The sequence below is a fragment of the Chrysemys picta genome, chromosome 2 (assembly GCF_011386835.1).
Source record: "Chrysemys picta bellii isolate R12L10 chromosome 2, ASM1138683v2, whole genome shotgun sequence".
NCBI classification, from domain to species: domain Eukaryota; kingdom Metazoa; phylum Chordata; order Testudines; family Emydidae; genus Chrysemys; species Chrysemys picta.
In genome coordinates this window covers 239731588-239750047 of record NC_088792.1, presented here as the reverse complement: position 1 = coordinate 239750047, position 18460 = coordinate 239731588, and the positions used below count along the sequence as shown (strand labels likewise).

Here is an 18460-nt window from a genome sequence, read left to right as displayed (position 1 = left end):
AGTGCCTGTCAGGGGTGGGGGGGGGGTGGATAGGGGTCGGGGCAGTCAGGGGACAGGGAGCAGGGGGGTTAGGTAGGGGGTGGGGTCCTGGGAGTGATTAGGGACGGGGGTCTCTGGAGGGGGCGGTCAGGGGACAAGGAGCAGGGAGGCCAAAGCAAGTTCGATATAACACGGTCTCACCTATAGTGCGGTAAGATTTTTGGCTCCGGAGGACCGCATTATATCGGGGTAGAGGTGTATATCTGACTGCCAGCAAACTTCAGTGCATACCCACATGTGCGCAACCAGATAACAAGTTCTGTACATTCCATTCCAGCAGTATTATCTCTGAAAATAACAAGTTATTGTCATGTTCTCAGATGTGGGTTACATGTCCTGCTTAATAAAACAGGTTGCCCTTTTTTTCTTTTCCACCCCAAATCTAAGATGGACTACCTTATTTGTGGATGAGTAGTTACTAGTAATCCCTCATTTGTAGGACTAAAGGTTGTCAGTTCATATTATGCATTAGAGTATTAAGAAAAGTACTTCAATAAGGAACTCGTGGAGTAATGAATGTGCTCTGCAACCCAGCTGACTTCAGTAGGGTTGTACAAGGTGTGGGCCTTTCTATTTGTCTCAGAGAAATGAGCAAACAAATCAAAGATCCAACAGGACTTTTCAAAAAGAACAATAGCTGAGTCCAGGATCCTCACCAACATCCTCACTCTTAACCCCAGCAAACTCTAATATGCAAAAATGGATAGCAGTCATTTTTGAGAACATGACATATGTTGCATCTACTCGACCGTTCCCTGGGCTCACTATGATCATTGCTGCTGTGTAAAATGTTTTGAGATTCATTGCATAAATAATGTGCTGTGAAACTAAACTATCTTATCTGGTAAGTACAACAATGTCTTTTTATTTAAAACCTGAGAATACTGTGAATGCCGGAGAATTCCAAGTTATTTTTTTCTCACTGTAAATAAAAAATAGTAATGCAGAAACAAAGTAGGTTGTATGCTTATTTACTCTAATCTTCCTGTAGTCAGGGAGAGTTGGTAAATTATTCTGTTTTATTTTTTTGTAGTTCTCTCAGAAGACAGCACAACTGCCTGCATCCAGCCTTATGAAGAAGTACAAACTTCTGTTTCTGATCTGTTAGACCATCAGGACGCTCTGGGAAAGTCGATAAAATGTCACCAGAGCCGGGAGCTACCCAGAATTCCTCCTAACGATGCCATGGAAACCATCCTTTCCCCAAGAAATATTGAAAATGATCAGGGTCTTGGAATGGAAGGGCCTTATGAGGTCTTGAAAGATAGCTCCTCCCAAGAAAACATAGTTGAAGACTGCTTGTATGAAACTGTGAAGGAAATTAAGGAGGTAAGAGTAGCAGCCAACGCTGAGAGAAGCTGTGGCAGCAAACCAAAGTCTACACCGACAGTTGCTGAAGGTCTGGACCAGATTCCTGAGCGCAGGACTGAATCAGCAGAATATGCCTCCGTTGACCGAAATAAAAAAAGTCGGCAAAGTACTAATTCAGAGAGTCCTCTTGGTAACACTCCAAACATGGAAGATGAGGCTCCACCTCCCGTACCTATGAAATTCCTTGATGAAAATGAGAACGTTCAGGAAAAGGAAGCAGAGGAGAAAGAAGAGGTGACTGAGGGGGCTGGTGAACCTGATAAGGTAAACCCTATACTGACAATTGTATAATGACAGAAAAAAGACCCTATGTACGTAGATGGTGGTCAAAGAGCTGAAAGTTTAAAAATCATCCTTTATTTTAAAAAACATATTTAAATTAAGGTCATGCATGGCTGTGAAATAGTGGCAGTGTGAAGCATACGCTCCAGTCTCTCTGGTGAGGACAGTTATCCATACCATCCTGACCTCCAGATTGGATTCATGCAGTGTGCTTTACTTGGGGCCACTCTTAAAACTATTCAGAAATTGCAGGTAGTACAAACTGTGTCTGCCTGCTTCCTCAGTGGTGTTAGATGTATGGAAGCTATCACACTAGTTCTCTAAAGGCTGCACTGGCATCCTATTCATTTCTGTGACTTAGGGTCTTTCTCCTTTAGTTTTTGCTAATAGCTTATGCAAATAATACCTAGATGTACAAAATGGAGAGCAGGGCTTCTTGGTAGAGGCCATTCTTACTTTGGAATGCACTTCCCATATTGGTTTAACAACAGTGCAACAAAAGTTTACAGGCAGGTATGATGAGGCCCAGCCCTGACGTTCTTACAGTCTAGAGGCCAGGTTCTCTGCTGTGTCTAAGGCACAACATAGGAGGGGACAAAGTTGACTTTAAGCCACCTTTTTGCCACCCAGATTCCACTTGCATCAGTGGTTGGGACGGCCCCTGATGTAAGTTAAATCTGCCCTAGGAGCTACTCTAACTTAGGGTTTGTCTATACTACCTGCCGGATCAGCTGGCAGCAATCGATCCAACGAGGGTTGATTTATCGCATCAAGCTAGACATGATAAATCGACCCCCAAGTGCTCTCCCGTCGACTCCTGTACTCCACCAGGCCAAGAGATGTAGGCAGAGTCGACGGGGGAGCATCAGCAGTTGACTCACTGCAGTGAAGACACCGCGGTGAGTAGATCTAAGTATGTCGACTTAAGCTGCATTATTCACATAGCTGAAGTTGCATAACTTAGATCGATCACCCCCCTTCCCCCCGCCCAGTATAGACCAGGCCTTAGGCATCTTCCCCTGGCTGCCATTAAGCTGCTTTGTAGGCTAGAATGGCCATAGAGTTCTTAACAGTGTTAAGATCGATCAAGTTTCACAAAAGGCTCAAATGAAATTATAGTGAGTTTTTTCCCCCATTATTTACATTTGCTGAGGTAAATAATAGTGAGACAAGAACTGCTTTGGTCTGTACATGTAAATATAGACTCCTAAAAGACATGATTGTTTATGGTCTAGTCAGTGCTGTTAAGCAGTTTCGGAGACTGCATGATCACAATGGCAAAAATGTTAGCCTAGTGATCAAAGTTAGCTTTTCCCGGTAGTAGGGCAATGGTGTGCGTAAGCAGTTCATCACTTTGCCATATCCTAGTTCTTCTTGTACACCAATCAAATCTGTGCTGAAGGAGACCAATCGTGGAGAGGGAAACTGAGGCAGGAAGTGCCAGCCATGCCACGCTTGACCAACAGTATGTGCTACAGGGCAGACACACCCTTATGATATGGGGTCATATTTGTTATTTGTGAGTGTACATATTATATTGGATAATTATTAGGGCTGTCAATTAATCGCAGTTAACTCACACGATTAACTCAAAAAATTAATCATGATTAAAAAATTAGTTGCAAATAATTGCACTTTTAATAGACTACCAATTGAAATTTATTAAATATTTTTGGATGCTTTTCTACATTTTTCAAATATATCGATTTCAATTACAACACAGAATACAAAATGTACAGTGCTCACTTTATATTATTTTTGATTACAAATATTTGCACTGTAAAAATGATAAATAAAAGAAATAGTATTTTTCAATTCACCTCATATAAGTACTGGAGTGCAATCTGTTTATCATGAAAGTACAAGTTACAAATGTAGGGGTTTTTGTTACATAACTGCACTCAGAAACAAAGCAATGTAAAACTTTAGAGCCTACAAATCCATTCAGTCCCACTTTCCATTCAGCCAGTGGCTAGGAGAAAAAAGTTTGTTTACATTTACGAGAGATAATGCTGCCTGCTTCTTAATTACAATGTCACCTGAAAGTGAGAACAGGCGTTCACATGGCACTGTTATAGCTAGCGTCGTGATATTTACGTGCCAAATGCGCTAAAGATTCATATGCCTCTTCATGCTTCGGCCATTGTTCCAGAGGACATACTTCCATGCTGATGATGCTTGTTAAAAAAAAATGTGTTAATTAAATTTGTGACTGAACTCCTTGGGGGAGAATTGTATGTCCCCTGCTGTTTTACCTGCATTCTGCCATATATTTCATGTTATAGCAATCTCAGATGATGACCCAGCACATGTTGTTCGTTTTAAGAACACTTTCACTGCAAATTTGACAAAATGCAAAGAAGATACCAGTGTGAAATTTTTAAGATAGCTACAGCACTCAACCCAAGATTTAAGAATCTGAAGTGCCTTCCAAAATCTGAGAGGGATGAGGTGTGGAGCATGCTTTCAGAAATCTTAAAGAGCAAGACTCTGATGAGGAAACTACAGAACCCAAACTGCCAAAAAAGAAAATCAACTTTCTGCTGGTGGCATCTATCTGACTCAGATGATGAAAATGAACATGTGTTGGTCCGCAGTACTTTGGATCGCTACCAAGCAGAACCCATCATCAGCATGAACACATGTTCTCTGGAATGGTGGTTGAAGCATGAAGGGAAATATGAATCTTTAGCGCATCTGACATGTAAAATATCTTGCAACAACGGCTACAACAGTGCCATGCAAACGCCTGTTCTCACTTTCAGGTGACATTGTAAACAAGAAGCAGGCAGCATTATCTTCTGCAAATGTGAACAAACTTGTTTATCTGAGCAATTGGCTGAACAAGAAGTGGGACTGAGTGGACTTGTAGGCTCTAAAGTTTTACACAGTTTTATTTTTGAATGCAGATTTTTTTGGACATAATTCTACATTTGTAAGTTCAACTTTCATGATAAAGAGATTGCATTAGGTGAATTGAAAAATACTATTTCTTTTGTTTTTTACAGTGAAAATATTTGTAATAAAAAATAAATATAAAGTGAGCACTGTACATTTTGTATTCTGTGTGTAATTGAAAACAATATATTTGAAAACATAGAAAACATCCAAAAATATTTAAATAAATGGTATTCTATTATTGTTAACATCACGATTAATCACTATTAATCTTTTTAATCGCTTGACAGCCCTAGTATTTATTAAAATATTAACAAATCTCCGAAGTTTCACAAGTTTTAATCTGAATGATTTTGTCTGAAATGTGTATTGGATATACATTACTTGCTATTTATTATTGGTGAGTCTCCTATTTAACACGTTTCAATCATCCAATCAGGGAACAGATAAACACCATATAATATGATGGCTATATTAGAGTTAAAGTGAACAATTTACACCCAACTCATAAGCCCGAAAATTTTTCATCAAGACTGTTCAGTGAATACTTACAAATAACAAGGTTATTAAAAGAAAATCAAGATTACTTTGCTAATAATTAACCAAAAAGAGCTAAATATATAATAAATATTATATGTAATGAATATTAACACCAACCCTAATATTTATGGGGAAAATTTGTCGGTATTAATGACTTTATTCCTGTCAGGTGTGAAAAATCTTCCAAAAAATCATTTTATTTCATAGTCATTGATACAAAGAAATGTATTCGCTGCTCTGTAGCTCTCCAATCCAGAGAATACAATGTCAGAATCTGCTGGGACTGGGAATTGATTAAAATGGTTCACGCTTTGAAGAATTAATCAAGAGATGACACATACAGTTCCCTAAGTGCCAGAGAAAAGGTGTTTGTCTAATTAAAATTTATTCAGAGTAAAAGTCATCCTGAGTTAGAGCTCCGGCAGCATCACATGTTTCTTGCCATATACATGCATAATGCATTGAAGTGCAGGCCTGTTCTGTCCTTGAGAACTACGGCTGCAGCACAGTTGAAAATGGGAATTGATTGAATATTTTAAACATTGTAGATGGGGGTTGTTGTAGGGTTTTTTTAATTCTAATTTCCCATTCCTCTATTTAGCTTTCACTATCAATGCACAGCAGCATCTGCTGGTTCTGCTGTAGCAACAAAAAAGGGAATGTTTATGTAAATATATCTTTGATTTTTTGTTAAACCAACTTCACGGGTAACACCATTATTTCCTCAGTTGTGAAGCCAAAGCCTCCAACCCAACATCAAGACATCAGCCACAACCATTTTGCAAAGGTTCCATTAACATTTTAACAAAGAATGGTACCTCCAGTAACTCGTGTCTCTTTTAAAGGGATATTATTCCCTTGAATTTGTTTAAACTAATTATTTTTAATTAGAAATAGTTCTTAGATGTTTAAATAGTGTGATATGGTAAGCCTTACGTAACAGCCTGGTGTTAATTGTTCATGATTGTAAACCTTTTGCGGACTCATTCTTATTTCACTAGAAATCTAACTGCAGGAATCCTATAGAACAGAGTCCATTTAACCATTGAATTGTTTTTACCTTTCTTTATGAAAGTTAGGTTCAGAACAACACTGATGCACTAAAAATCCATACTACCCTCAGGGCTGTTCATCTCAAAAGCAGTAGCATAGATATTAGTTGATGTAAAATAGAATGGAGTGAGCAAATACCCATGTAATATATATTGATTCTAAGGGGAATGCTGTATTACAGGTTTCACAATGTTCACTGTTAATGAGGGTTTTTTTCTCTTACAGAGGCTTAGTTCGCTGTCTTACAAGTCTCGAGAGGAAGACCCGTCTCTGACAGAAGATGATGTAGGTTTCTTGCATGAAATGTAATAACTAACCAGAAGATTTTTTTTTCAGACTGAGATCAGCATAAGTTCTGCATGATTAAGTGGGGTCTGAGAAAGGTGAAAATTCTCTGTAGGGAGACTAAAGCTATGGAATATTTTTTCAGTTTATAAAGCCAAAGTCATAAAATCTGAGGTGTTTTAAAGTAGAATGTTGCATTTTGGTTTTTCATACCTGTTACTAGGGGGTTACTGCCTTGTAAAGAATTAATGCCAGTAAATAATTCGAGGCCATAAATAGTCCAGTTGATTTCAATGAGGAGTTCTGCTTAAAATAAATCAATGGCCCAATATGGCCTGTTGTTTTTTTAAGTGCTCCCCCACCCACAGTGCTTGGGGAAATGTAAAATAGATTTAAAACATAATAAAACCATTTGGAATATAAAGCCATCCTCTAAAAATTTTTACAAGTAAAACAAACTAAGGGGATCCAAATAGGGAAGGAAAAGAAAAGTTAAAAAAAAAATAAAGAGGCTGAGTATGGTCACCTCCAGTAACCCCATGAAATATACAAATATTTGTTGTCTAAAAAGCAAACACAAACTTTACAGTGCACACATGATCTCATCTATTCTATTAAGAGATCCATAAACAGGCAGTCATCCTTGATCTTGGGTTCTTTTAATTTAGTCCTGAGAATCTGTGTGTGCATGAATATGGTATTTCAGGAAATATATTAGTAGGAAAACTTTCTGTCTGTATTTCCTATTGTTTGCAGGAAATAAGAGTTGGGAAATATCACCACCTGGAAAGTGATACATCTGTTAATTAAAAAATACAACAGAATATTAATGGAAGTGTTTGCACTCCCTATCTGAATCACAGGTGCACCTGCAGCACTCAGTGTTGTCTTATGATAATGCACATCTCTTGTTTCTTAATTCACTTCATCCAAACCATGAATGACCCTGCATGCGTGTGAAAGACCCAAGATGTAGCAGAAGAGCTATGTTTCTATTAACAAAGGAGGTAGGCTCAGAAAACCCACATAGGTGAGCTCCACCCCCTGACTTATGCACTGCAGGGCTCTCTGCATTCCAGTAGAGAAGGGATATAGACAGAAGTGGAACCGCAAAGCCAAATCCACACATAGGGTGGAGCAGTGAGTATCATCTACTTCTGCATCACATACCTAGAGCAGTGGCTGTGTGCTGTCTACTGCATTCTGGGGTTCAGAATTCCACGTCTGGGCTCCAGGCCTTTTATGTGGGCTTGTTTGAGTACATGGCCCCTTTATTCAACTCTATGTTTTCTGAGATTTGGCTCTTTTTATTAATTATTCCCTTTGAAAGTGCCTTTTTCTTGAACCATTCATGCCCTTGTTTAAGGTTTATTATTTCATAGCTTTTCAGGCATGTTACTTTTGTCATCTGCTAGTGGGAATTGGCTAGTGTGACCATGGGTGTTCTCTCTCCCTGTCAGCGTCCAAGACATGCTTACAAGGGTTTGCTCTTTAACTTGCAATCCTAAATCACAGAGGGACTAAGTCTGTGACCCCTGCTCAGGAAGCAATCCCATTGAAGTCAAATGAATAGGGTCTGCAGCATCAGGCCCAGCATTAGCTCTAGTTTTATTTAATATTGCCTTGGCTGAGTAAATTTTGTCCTCTATTTTTATTTTCTCTTCACATCCTTGGTCCCTCATAGAACCTGTGACAACTATAGTTACAGTGCAGCCTCTATCCAAGGGTAAAGGAGTAGACATTCTATCTAAAATTAGGTACAAATTACATTCCACCCCCTCACACACACATTGTTTTCCAGAAGCTGAAACCAGTCATCTCCTTGTCACACCCACAGTCAGCCAGAGCATTGAGAATATTGAGGTAAAAAGTACTATAACTCTATCAACTTTCCCACAGGGCTGGCTATCTTTCGTATACAGACTGGACTACAAGGGATTATGTTCAATGGTTGTTTTTAATAAATAATGTTTTCTCCCTAAAAAAAAAATCGATGCATGTAGCAGCGATATACTTTTCCAGGGCTGACTTCAGAACAGATTGAGGATGATGGAACAGAAGTTCTTTGCTATGGTTAAAAATTAAATCTCTCTCTCTCTCTCTCTTCCCTAGATTTCAGCTATGTACTCTTCTGTGAGTAAACCAGGACAGGCCATCAGAGTGCTGGATTCTACTTACACTAGTATTCAAGAAGTTGTACCTCAAAGGTCCCCATCTATTTGCAGTGGCCTCTATGCTAGCGTAAAGGATTTGGAAAACACCTCAGACATTACCACTGTGCCTCAGTCAGCGGACAGGCCAAATGGGGAGTCAGAATCGGACAACGAAGTTGTCCAGTCAGTAAGCCAAGAGGAAGACAAGACCTTATCAGTGCCTAACACCAGCCAAGCTATTCTCCAAGGAGAGAATGACTATGAGAGTATAGGGGACTTGCAGCAAAACTCTAGGGATATCTCCAGACTTTAATTGCCCTGGCAACAAGATTACGGCAGGTATTATCAACAGGTATTTTCAACAGATTCATGTGAAACAAGAACAGGAATATTTTTCCTTTTGAACAACAGAAAGTCAAAGTATAAGTACAGAACAAAAGTTAAAGACAAAGAAGCAAAGCATTTTTCATCCAGGCTGCACTATCTTGCCGGTGGTGTGAACCTTACGAGACCGATTACATCAGTTCAGAATTTATATCAAAAGGGTTTAAAGGATCCTTTATTGTTAGAGTTGCAAGACAACCAGTATTTGGGAAAGAGTACCACATTTGTCACCTCAAAGTGATCACTTCCTAAAAATACTGTCATTAAAGAAAACCAGCTTTACATTTTTAAATATTATTCCTGTCATTAGCTTCAAAATATTTCTCAAGGATCGTTTGCCTTCAATTTTAGCCCTCCTCTTCAAAGAGCAAATCTCAGATTATCTTAGCTCCATACTTCAACTCAGACTTTCTTTGTGGGGCCATGAAAAATGAGTTTAACTTCTCTACATAGGAGGAGCTCTGTATTTCAGTATATTAGGACTGTGAGCTCTTGCAGCCAGATGTGATCAGAGATGGAGACAGAATATTAATGTATTCCATTCCATTTTCATTACTGCAGTGGTCTAAACAAAGGTACTTCAGTTCACAAGTGACTTACATCAATAGTACTTGAATTCATTTTGTAGAGTCCATGTTTTTTTAAGTCAAGCTTTAAAACTTGACTGTCAGTATTTAAGGACTGGTATTTGTAGGGGTTGTTTGTTGCCTTTTTAAAAATTATCTGGGAGCATATTGCTTTAAAACTATAGCCTTAACATTTAGGTTCTGTCTCTCACACACATTCAGACTTACACACACAGCACTTGGGCACTTGTCATGTTGCATCTGAAGGGCTGTGCAAATGAATGTCCAGTCCACATTAACGCAGCATTGACCTTATCTTTAAGAAATCTGCTTCTTTTAAGTTACTCAACTTAGATGTAATCAGATCAAAATGTAAAAAACATATTTTTTTATCATGAGAATTTATTTACTGAGTGTGGTACGTGGGGGTTGATATTTTAAGTTTTATGCTTACTTCCTAACAAATTTTCCATGTTCAAAAATATTGTATATTAACTTGCCATTTTATGTAACAAAAAAATTATCCTGATTTTAAAAACATTACCTATTAGTTGTAATAGCAGCACATAAATTAATACTTTAATTGTTACTAGGCTTTATCTGATTTCTAAGCAGGTATATAGAACATGCCTTGCTGTTTTTTCAAAAATCAAAATTATTCAGTCTCTGTAAAGACTTTGTTAAAAGGCAAAGAGAGAAAAGAAGAGGATGAGAAATGTTCGGGGAAAGCCACTGGTGCTCACCATTCCTATGCTAAAAAGTAATAGGGAAAGAAAACAGAGAGGGAGGAGAAGAATCTCTTGGGATGTGATGGTAATTGACCATTTTGGCAAACAGTTTTAAAACCAGTATCATTCCAGAGATTTCAAGTTACATGGTTACTAATAAAAACAAAGGGTATGGCTTAGAGAGATTAAATAGATAGGTATTTTGCTGGTTCTTTTGTTTCTTTCAACACACCATAATGGGCTATACTAAGAACACAGGAAAATGCACCACATCTGGTGTGTGTGTGTGTGTGTGTGTGTTATTTTACACACACAAACACAGCTGCAAAATTTAAATCCAGATTTAAACTTCTCCTCCCAAAATTTGATAGTGTTCAAATCCATGGGCCATCTCATCTTTGTATATGCAATATTATATAGTGTATGTTTGAAAATGTTTGGTTTTGCTTTAAAAAAAGAAAAGAAAAAAGATATGCATACATTGAGACTGGCCCACTTAGTGGTATAATAGCCTATATCTGTTTCAATTGGTATTGAGGAATACTGGTAATTTTTACCAGGGATGTATCAAATCTAACTGGGTATTTTCGTAACTCATGGGCACAGTAAATACTTGGTCTCATAAAGCACTACATACCAAACATGAATTTGTTTAAGAACACACAGTTATAAAAGTGATTTTTAAACTGTAAGCAGTAAATTCATTCATTATTATACAACACACATTAGAATTATTTTGTGAAGCAGTGATACTTTTCAATGAAATCTTGCAGTATCGGAGCAATGAAAACTTTCTGGATCCTGACCTCCCACTCAGTCTGGGACATTTGGGCTGTGACTTTTCCTGTACATGCAGAGGCAGTTCAGACTAAGCCAAAAGTATCTTGGGCCTGGCTCAAAGTCCTCTCAATACTTTCATCTTGTACCAGATTCTCTGCTTCCAGCTCATTGTTTCTGCCTCTTCCACCTTTCAAAGCTGATTTTGGGGCAGCAGCAGCCAAAATCTTTTCCCCCTATTTTCCCATTTCCTATCCTTAAAAATTTTGGGGGGTGGCACCCTAAACAAGGGCCCCTGCTGAGATCCTTCTTTGCCTATTCTTCCCACCCCCATCACGGCAGCACAGGTCAAAGGTCAAGAGGCATAGCATTTGCAAGGAGATCTTCTCAGGAGCCACACATGGGGAGATCTGCCAAGACTACTCCCTAAGGGGCTCACAGTCTGGGTGGCTAGTTGGGACATTTATATCCCTTCACACCAGCTGAGATTCCTTTGTGGGGGTGGATCAGCGCTCTTCAACTGTTGGAAGCCAGCAAACAGAACAATCCTCCCTGATGAAGGACTCTTCAGGGGCAAGTCCAAAATTCCCATTCAACTTCCAGGTCCAATCCACCTTTAAAGCGAAATGTGCTAGGGTCCCATCCCAAGTTCTTACCTGGATAATTTAATCACTCGACAAGGAATCTGGCATCTCTTCTCACTCCTTTCCAAGAGTAAAATCTGGACTCTTAGTGATGCTTCCACTGCATTTCCTCTTCAGCTGCATATTGGAGGAGGGGAAGCACCAGAGCTTAGCAGCGTCCTTCGGCAGAGATGTTTCAAACCAGGATCACAAAATAGATTAATACTAGTATTGTAAGGCAGAGGGACATGCTTTGCCTGGCCTTACTTTTCTCTCCCTTTCCATTAATTCCTCCATGCTCACTACATCCCACATATCTCATATTAGGGGTGAGGTCAGTATCCAGAACATAGAATTTGCTACCTGATGATTTTCTTTCTAGGGCCTGTGCTACACTTAAAAGTTTTGCTGGCATAGGTATGTTGGTTAATAGTGTGAAAAAAATGACACCCTAAGCAGCATAGCTGCATTAGCAAAAGCCCTAGTGGAGAACCCAGCAAAAATGTCCTTTGGCTGGAATCACTAATTTCTTTCAGGGAACTGGTGTAAACTATGCCAGCAAATCACTCTCTTTGTCAGTATAAACTAGTATCTCACGATATAAACTCTCTCCACTAGGAGCGTTTGCTGATTCAGTTATACCAGCAAATCTTTTCTAGTGTAGTCAAGGCCCAAAACTGATCTCTCCTCCAGCCGCAAAGATAAAGCCACAGAGTATCTATATCGCATCCTTATTGAGACCCAGGTACCTAGTTATCAAAATAATCTAATCTATTCATAATCTCATCTATTGATTAGTATTCAGAGTTTCCATACCACTTTGTAAGTGTTCATTTAGTACAGAGGTAGAGAAGATGTGACCAGCCCCTGAAGCCTCTTGGACAAGTTAGAACTGACCCTGCAATTTGTAGGAAGAGAGGAACACAGACTAAATGTCTTTGAAAGTCAAAATGGTTAGTCCCAGGATGGGAATAGTCATGTCACAATCTTTCCAGAAAAATAGATGTTACAACAAAGCCTTGCAATGAAGAATTATTGATCATCTTTTGTAAATCTTTAGTGATCCAGTGAGTTTCCAGGCCGGGGGCGTTCTGGGTCTACATCTATCTAGGATTAATAGTTGCTCATGGTCTTTTGCATTAAAATCACTTGTAAACTCGCTCATATGTAGCAGGGTTCATAGTATTCGAAAAAAATTGCAGGAGGGAAATAGGTGCTGTGATTCAGATTCTCATTGGTCACCCAAAGCTGAAATCTTCCACAGTAGCAGTTGGCTAGGTGTCAACTGCTGCATCCTTCAGGACATAATATATTGTGCCTTTAGGAATCTATCTTCCAAGGATTCTTCTGGGCTGTATACTTTTCCGTGGATCCCTGCACTGCTCCTGCTGATAGTCTTGTTAAAAATTCTGTATACTTGGTGTTCTCTGTTGTTAAACCTTTCAATGGTGCTTTTTAAGATGCTGGATAAATGGTTTCAATGTGTTTTCTCAAAGTTGAAATGTAAAGCTGTGACATACATCATTCTCTGTTGCAACATGTGCTTTCCAGAACTTAGCTTTAGCAGTGTTATTCTAACTGCAAAACTCTCTAACAATGCTTCCTTTTTTCTCGTCAGCTCACACAGATTCAAAACGGAGTCCTCACACCTCACAAGCCTAGATTGGTCAATCAGTATTTTAAATCAGCCAATCAGAGCCAGTGCCTGGGCTTAGGATCAGTTGGACATGTGAAGGTGTGATCTGTACATTATGGGATTGGAATAATATATAAATTGGGCTCAGTTCAGGGACTTACCTCCCACTCCCAATTCTGTATATATATTTTACTTTGTAGTCTATCTAATGAAATATAGTCCTGAAACATAAATTCAATTGGAGTCAATTCTGAGGTCCTTTCTTTGCCTTTAAACAGGCAAACTCTCATTTAATTCAGATTTAAATCACTGACTTCAGTTGGAGCATGCCTCAGTAAGGCTATTGGACTTTGCCCGAATGAAGAACTTGGGATTTAGCTTCTTGCAAAAATACAAGAATTCAGAAAGAATGACTCAGCATCTCAGGCAATGGTTTGTTGCACTGTTACAGACCTCAAACCAAACACTGTTCTGGGGGAAAGAAGCTCAACTTTTATTGACTTGGATGAGCATTGCAGCTGTTTACACCTGTGCAAAAGTTGGTCCCTAGTGTCTCTCTGTAGGATGGTAGTGATGGAGGACATTGTGAAGGGAGCTCTCTGTCTGAGGAAAGGCAGGAAGATATATTTCAGCATCCCTTTCCAGCTAGCCATAGCTTATAGTGATAAAGGAAATTGGTAGATTTATAACACTGAAGAGATAAATGGGACAAGGGAGTTCCCACACTCAGATAATTATCTGAAGTCCCTTCCTTGCAGAATGGAGAGCCCCATCAGATATACCATTGAAGGGGTCAGTATAGAAGAACACATGCTCATAATTCTTATGTTCCCCCCTCAACCTAGAAACATACAATAGATTTATTTCCTACGTGCCAATTTTTCAGTAGTGCTAAAGCATACCACATGCACTGGGCATTGCACTTCTCTTGAGGGCTAGTGCAAACATGAATGGTGATTTCTGATGTGATCAGTTTCTGATGTGACCCAGTGATCAGTTTACAAAACATAACTGCACATCTTGCATATGTAAACCACTGGTCAGTGTGTATCACGCATCTGTCCTCCATCCACAGAGGACGTGAGTTGGCTACAGTGCCTGGCTGTCTAGTTCAAGCTATAACAGCTCATGCTTTTAGCTCTGGAGGGTCCCAGTTCAAACCCTTGCCAAGCTGGCAATCATCTCACACAGGCTGACAAAGTGCCTACAGCTAAAGATATAAACAGATCACTGTTTCTGCACAAGAGTTATTAGGCTGATCTACTGTACGTGCTGTTGTCCTGCTGTTTACTTTTTAAACTTATGGCTTTCAGTTATGTTCTTTTTATCCTTTTAATGGTAGTTGCTCACAAGTTTTGTATATTTACAAACCCACTGGCTAATTTTAACAAGCATGAGTATATATTTGTAATAGAAAAGATAAAAGGAGACTCTTTGGTTTAAAGGGTACCTATGTTCAAAGGGTAGCTGTGTTATTTCTTCTTGTTTGTATAAAAATAACAAACTGTTCAGATGATTGGAGGGTACTTAAAGTTGATTTTGTTTTAAAGATTCTGTTATTTATTTTATTTGGGATGACTTCCTTTCAATACAATATAATGTTGCCACCTCTTGTGTTTTATCTTATAAAATTTAGTGTTGGAGGGGGGGATGTTTAGTGTATCCAGCTTCTGGAATCCTGTGATTACTTGAGATCTCAGCTTTTTAATGTTTTTTAATGAAAATTTTTAACGCCTCATAGTTGCAGAGAAAAGCTTGAAAACATGACAAAAGTGTAACCAAAAGGGTCTACAACCCAAGACACAAATTTTATTTTTTTTAAATGTCATGATCTTTTTAACACTGGGAGTTGGCAGTGCTGAAGCTCTGACTTCGTAATGCCCTGAAAGAGACTTAAAATATTTCATTTCTGGCTTTCATTATAGGTTGGGTTTGTAACGTTCATCATTTATGAAGCTGTTTAGTTGTTGGTGTTTTTTGTCACGTTGACAGCAATCAGCATTTTAACAACATTTTAGTCCTTTTTGAAATATGACTTAGCTGTCAGAGGGTATGGACACTGCATCAGATTGAGAACTTAGAGTGAAATTTTCAACAGCAGCTAACTGATTTAGAAGCATGGGCCCTATGCTCCTAAGTCACTTAGGTCCTTTTGAAAACCACAGATCCTGCAGACCTTACTCGGGCGAATAGCTGTCATCTTGGCAAGCAGCTCAGCTGACAAGCAAGGATTGGTGAAACATAAACAGACAATCTGATAAAAATGTATTTTTAAAGACACACCTGAGAGGACAAGAACTTTTCAGGCTTAAGCCAAGCGCGTGCAGTCTCTCAAATACCGGAGGACACTTGCATTTTGCTTTTATCCTTGAGGCTATATCAGAACTATTACTTAGCCCATTTCCTCAGGGTTTCCCTACAAGCAACCAGCTCCAGTCTACTGCTCTGGCTTTGCACAGGCAACTGGATTTTCCTAGTAGCTGCTGATTTGCCACCTGTGTCTCCCTTAATTATTTCCACCTGCACCTGTCTCTACTCTGGAAGCGGCTGTTTGCTTCACAAGCTTTAACTCATACCAGGAAAGCTAGCTGAGCCTCCTCAGGCAGACCAGTTCTCCAATTTAAAGAAAAGGGAGTTAAGAGCCAAACTGCTAAAACAGAGAGGATGGTTTCTTCTTGGGGGTGAAATGTAGAATGCTGTAGCAACTGGAAGAAGAATAAGAAAAGGAATGACAGGTACGTTTCATTTATGTTTCAGCCATATCACAAAGATGCATTCCTCCCAGGAAAGATTCCCCTAGCAGGAGAGACTGCAATTCAAGGGGAACATTCCCAATGCCTAGGAAGAGATGAATGCAGCTCCTTCCATTTCTCTTCAGGAGTGTTGCTCCTGAAGGTTTCGGGGTTCTCAAACTTCATTGCAGCCCCCTTCTGACAACAAAAATTACTACAGGACCTCAGGAGGGGGCTCAAAGCCTGAGCCTGCCCGAGCCCCACCACTCCAGATGGGGGGGCCAAAGCCCAAGGGCTTCAGCTACAGGCAGGGGTCCTGTAACCTGAGCCCTGCCACCCAGGACTAAAGCCTTTGGCCCCAGGTGGTGGGGCTTGGGCTTCGGCCCTGGGCCCCAGCAAGTGTAAGCCAGCCCTGGTGACCCCATTAAAATTAGTTTGTGACCCATTTTGGGGTCCCCACCCACAGTTTGAGAACTGCTGCCCTAAGCAAAAAGAGGCAATGGCAGGAATTCTCTCCTCCCCCTGCCCCATGCTGTACTCTACTAGCTTTTTCTGGAGAGCCCAGATAAACAACAACAACAAAATGAAAACCTAACTTCTAATTAGACAGCACTCTATTAGAAATCTCAAATGGACAAATTTTGCGATTGCAGTGATGGAAATCCTATTTAACCACTGCCTTCAAGATGTTGATCTACACAGTGCGCTAATAGACTGTGACTGAAATCAGAATTGGCCTCCTTGATTTCAGTAGGATTATTCACAAATGTAAGAGTTGCAGGAGCAGGCCCTTAGATACAAAGCAGCTAACTTGTGTTTCTGTGAGTATTCTGTGTATTACAACTGAAGTGATAAAAGGTTCTTTATTTCTCTGACCCTGGTCTACAATTGATCATGACTTCCATTGCAGCCAATACAAAAAGCTCCATATTTCTATGGGGAAATGTTGTTAATAGTAGCTATTACAAAGAGTTTGCCTTGCTAATAATTCTCCAAGGATTTGCTTTAAATCAGGTATAGAGAATAGCTAGGCTTCAGTACAAAAATCTTTATTTATGTATGAGACATCGTATTCTTAAAGCATATGGGGTTTATATTTGTAATTATAGACACTGTTTTTTAGTTTAACTATTGTTCTATAATGGAAAAACATTTATTATTAGAATGATTTCCTCATAATGGTCTATTAAGGAACAAATAGTGTTTTCTGGGCTATAGTTCACTTTTGTCACTGAAGCAGAACTGCAAAATATTTTCTAACCATCCTGATTTGAAAATCCTGAGATGATTAGAGCTGTATCCAACTATCTTAACTTGGACTAGATACAGAGAATATGTTAAATATACTGTATGTAGTTCAGATGCATGGATAGTGAGACACTTAATGGAATGGTTGTAATATAAGAGAGTGCATGCAGACTTCCAAGATGGCAGCATCTCAGGCTTGTTTGCAATATAGTTGGTGATTTGGCTTGCTACCTTTTGAAATCAGTATAGTTTTATTCACAGAACCAGCAAGCAGTAGTGTAGTTTTCAGAAATTATGTAATTTCAGGGTTTATACCATTATGAAAGTAATTCAGATCCAAAATACTAAGTTATGGTTTTGTAAATTGATAAATGACATGAAGTTCCTTTCAACATTTTTTTGTAATAGTATGTATTGATCTGGTGTAATCTAGCTCTACCATTATTCTAAGAATGTTCATTTGATGTTTCTAGCCAATTTAGCTTTTGGCTGCTGAAAGCACAGTAGGTAATTATTTACTGTAAATATAGACAAGTGGTATGTAAATACATTTTTTGCCCTGATGTAACTTAAGTATGAGGCAAGTTATGTAAAAGTAAGAACACAGGTCAATAATTTAAAATATAGGTTTTAATTATGTATAGCAGTACCCTAATCCTTATTTGTTTATATGCTGGTAAAATCTTCATATTCTGTACTGTATTCTCTGAAAAGCTTTTAAAATAGGCTCTGCCATTTTTCTGGTTCATATGATATTTGCATATCACTTTTGAATATATTGGTGATCCATGTAAACAATGTCAAACTGAGAAATGTTTCACATTGAAATGAAATGAAACACATCAAATTTTAGAAATCTTAGGGAAATTCAGTCGATTGAAATCTATAAAACAAATTAGTCAAAACTAATAAATACAATAAATCAGTTTTGTCACTTTTTGAAATTGTCTTTTTTTAACAAATAATTCCACATGTTCTTTTTGCACCCTGCTCCTGAAGCCTCTGAAATCCTCATTGTTTGATGGAGTCTTTTGCATTGATTTCAACCAGAAATATTTTGGATTAGTCATTAAATCTGATTATTTAAAGAGAGACTCTGACACTCTTACTCATGTTGAGTAGCACCTTGTGCCATGAAGCAGATC

The 18460-nt window shown here is 38.8% G+C and overlaps 1 protein-coding gene across 2 annotated transcripts in view; it reads left to right on the top strand.

Annotated features, from left to right (window-relative positions):
* PAG1 (phosphoprotein membrane anchor with glycosphingolipid microdomains 1) overlaps nucleotides 1–18254 on the top strand; it is a 170223-nt gene extending 151969 nt beyond the window's left edge. For both annotated transcript variants that reach the window (XM_005301519.5, XM_024102791.3), the window contains exons 6-8: nucleotides 1073–1674; nucleotides 6409–6468; nucleotides 8581–18254. In XM_005301519.5, the coding sequence (XP_005301576.2) occupies nucleotides 1073–1674; nucleotides 6409–6468; nucleotides 8581–8934 (1016 nt within the window). In that variant the 3' untranslated portion in view covers nucleotides 8935–18254. The remainder of the gene's footprint in view (nucleotides 1–1072; nucleotides 1675–6408; nucleotides 6469–8580) is intronic.
* The last annotated feature ends 206 nt before the right edge of the window (nucleotides 18255–18460 follow it).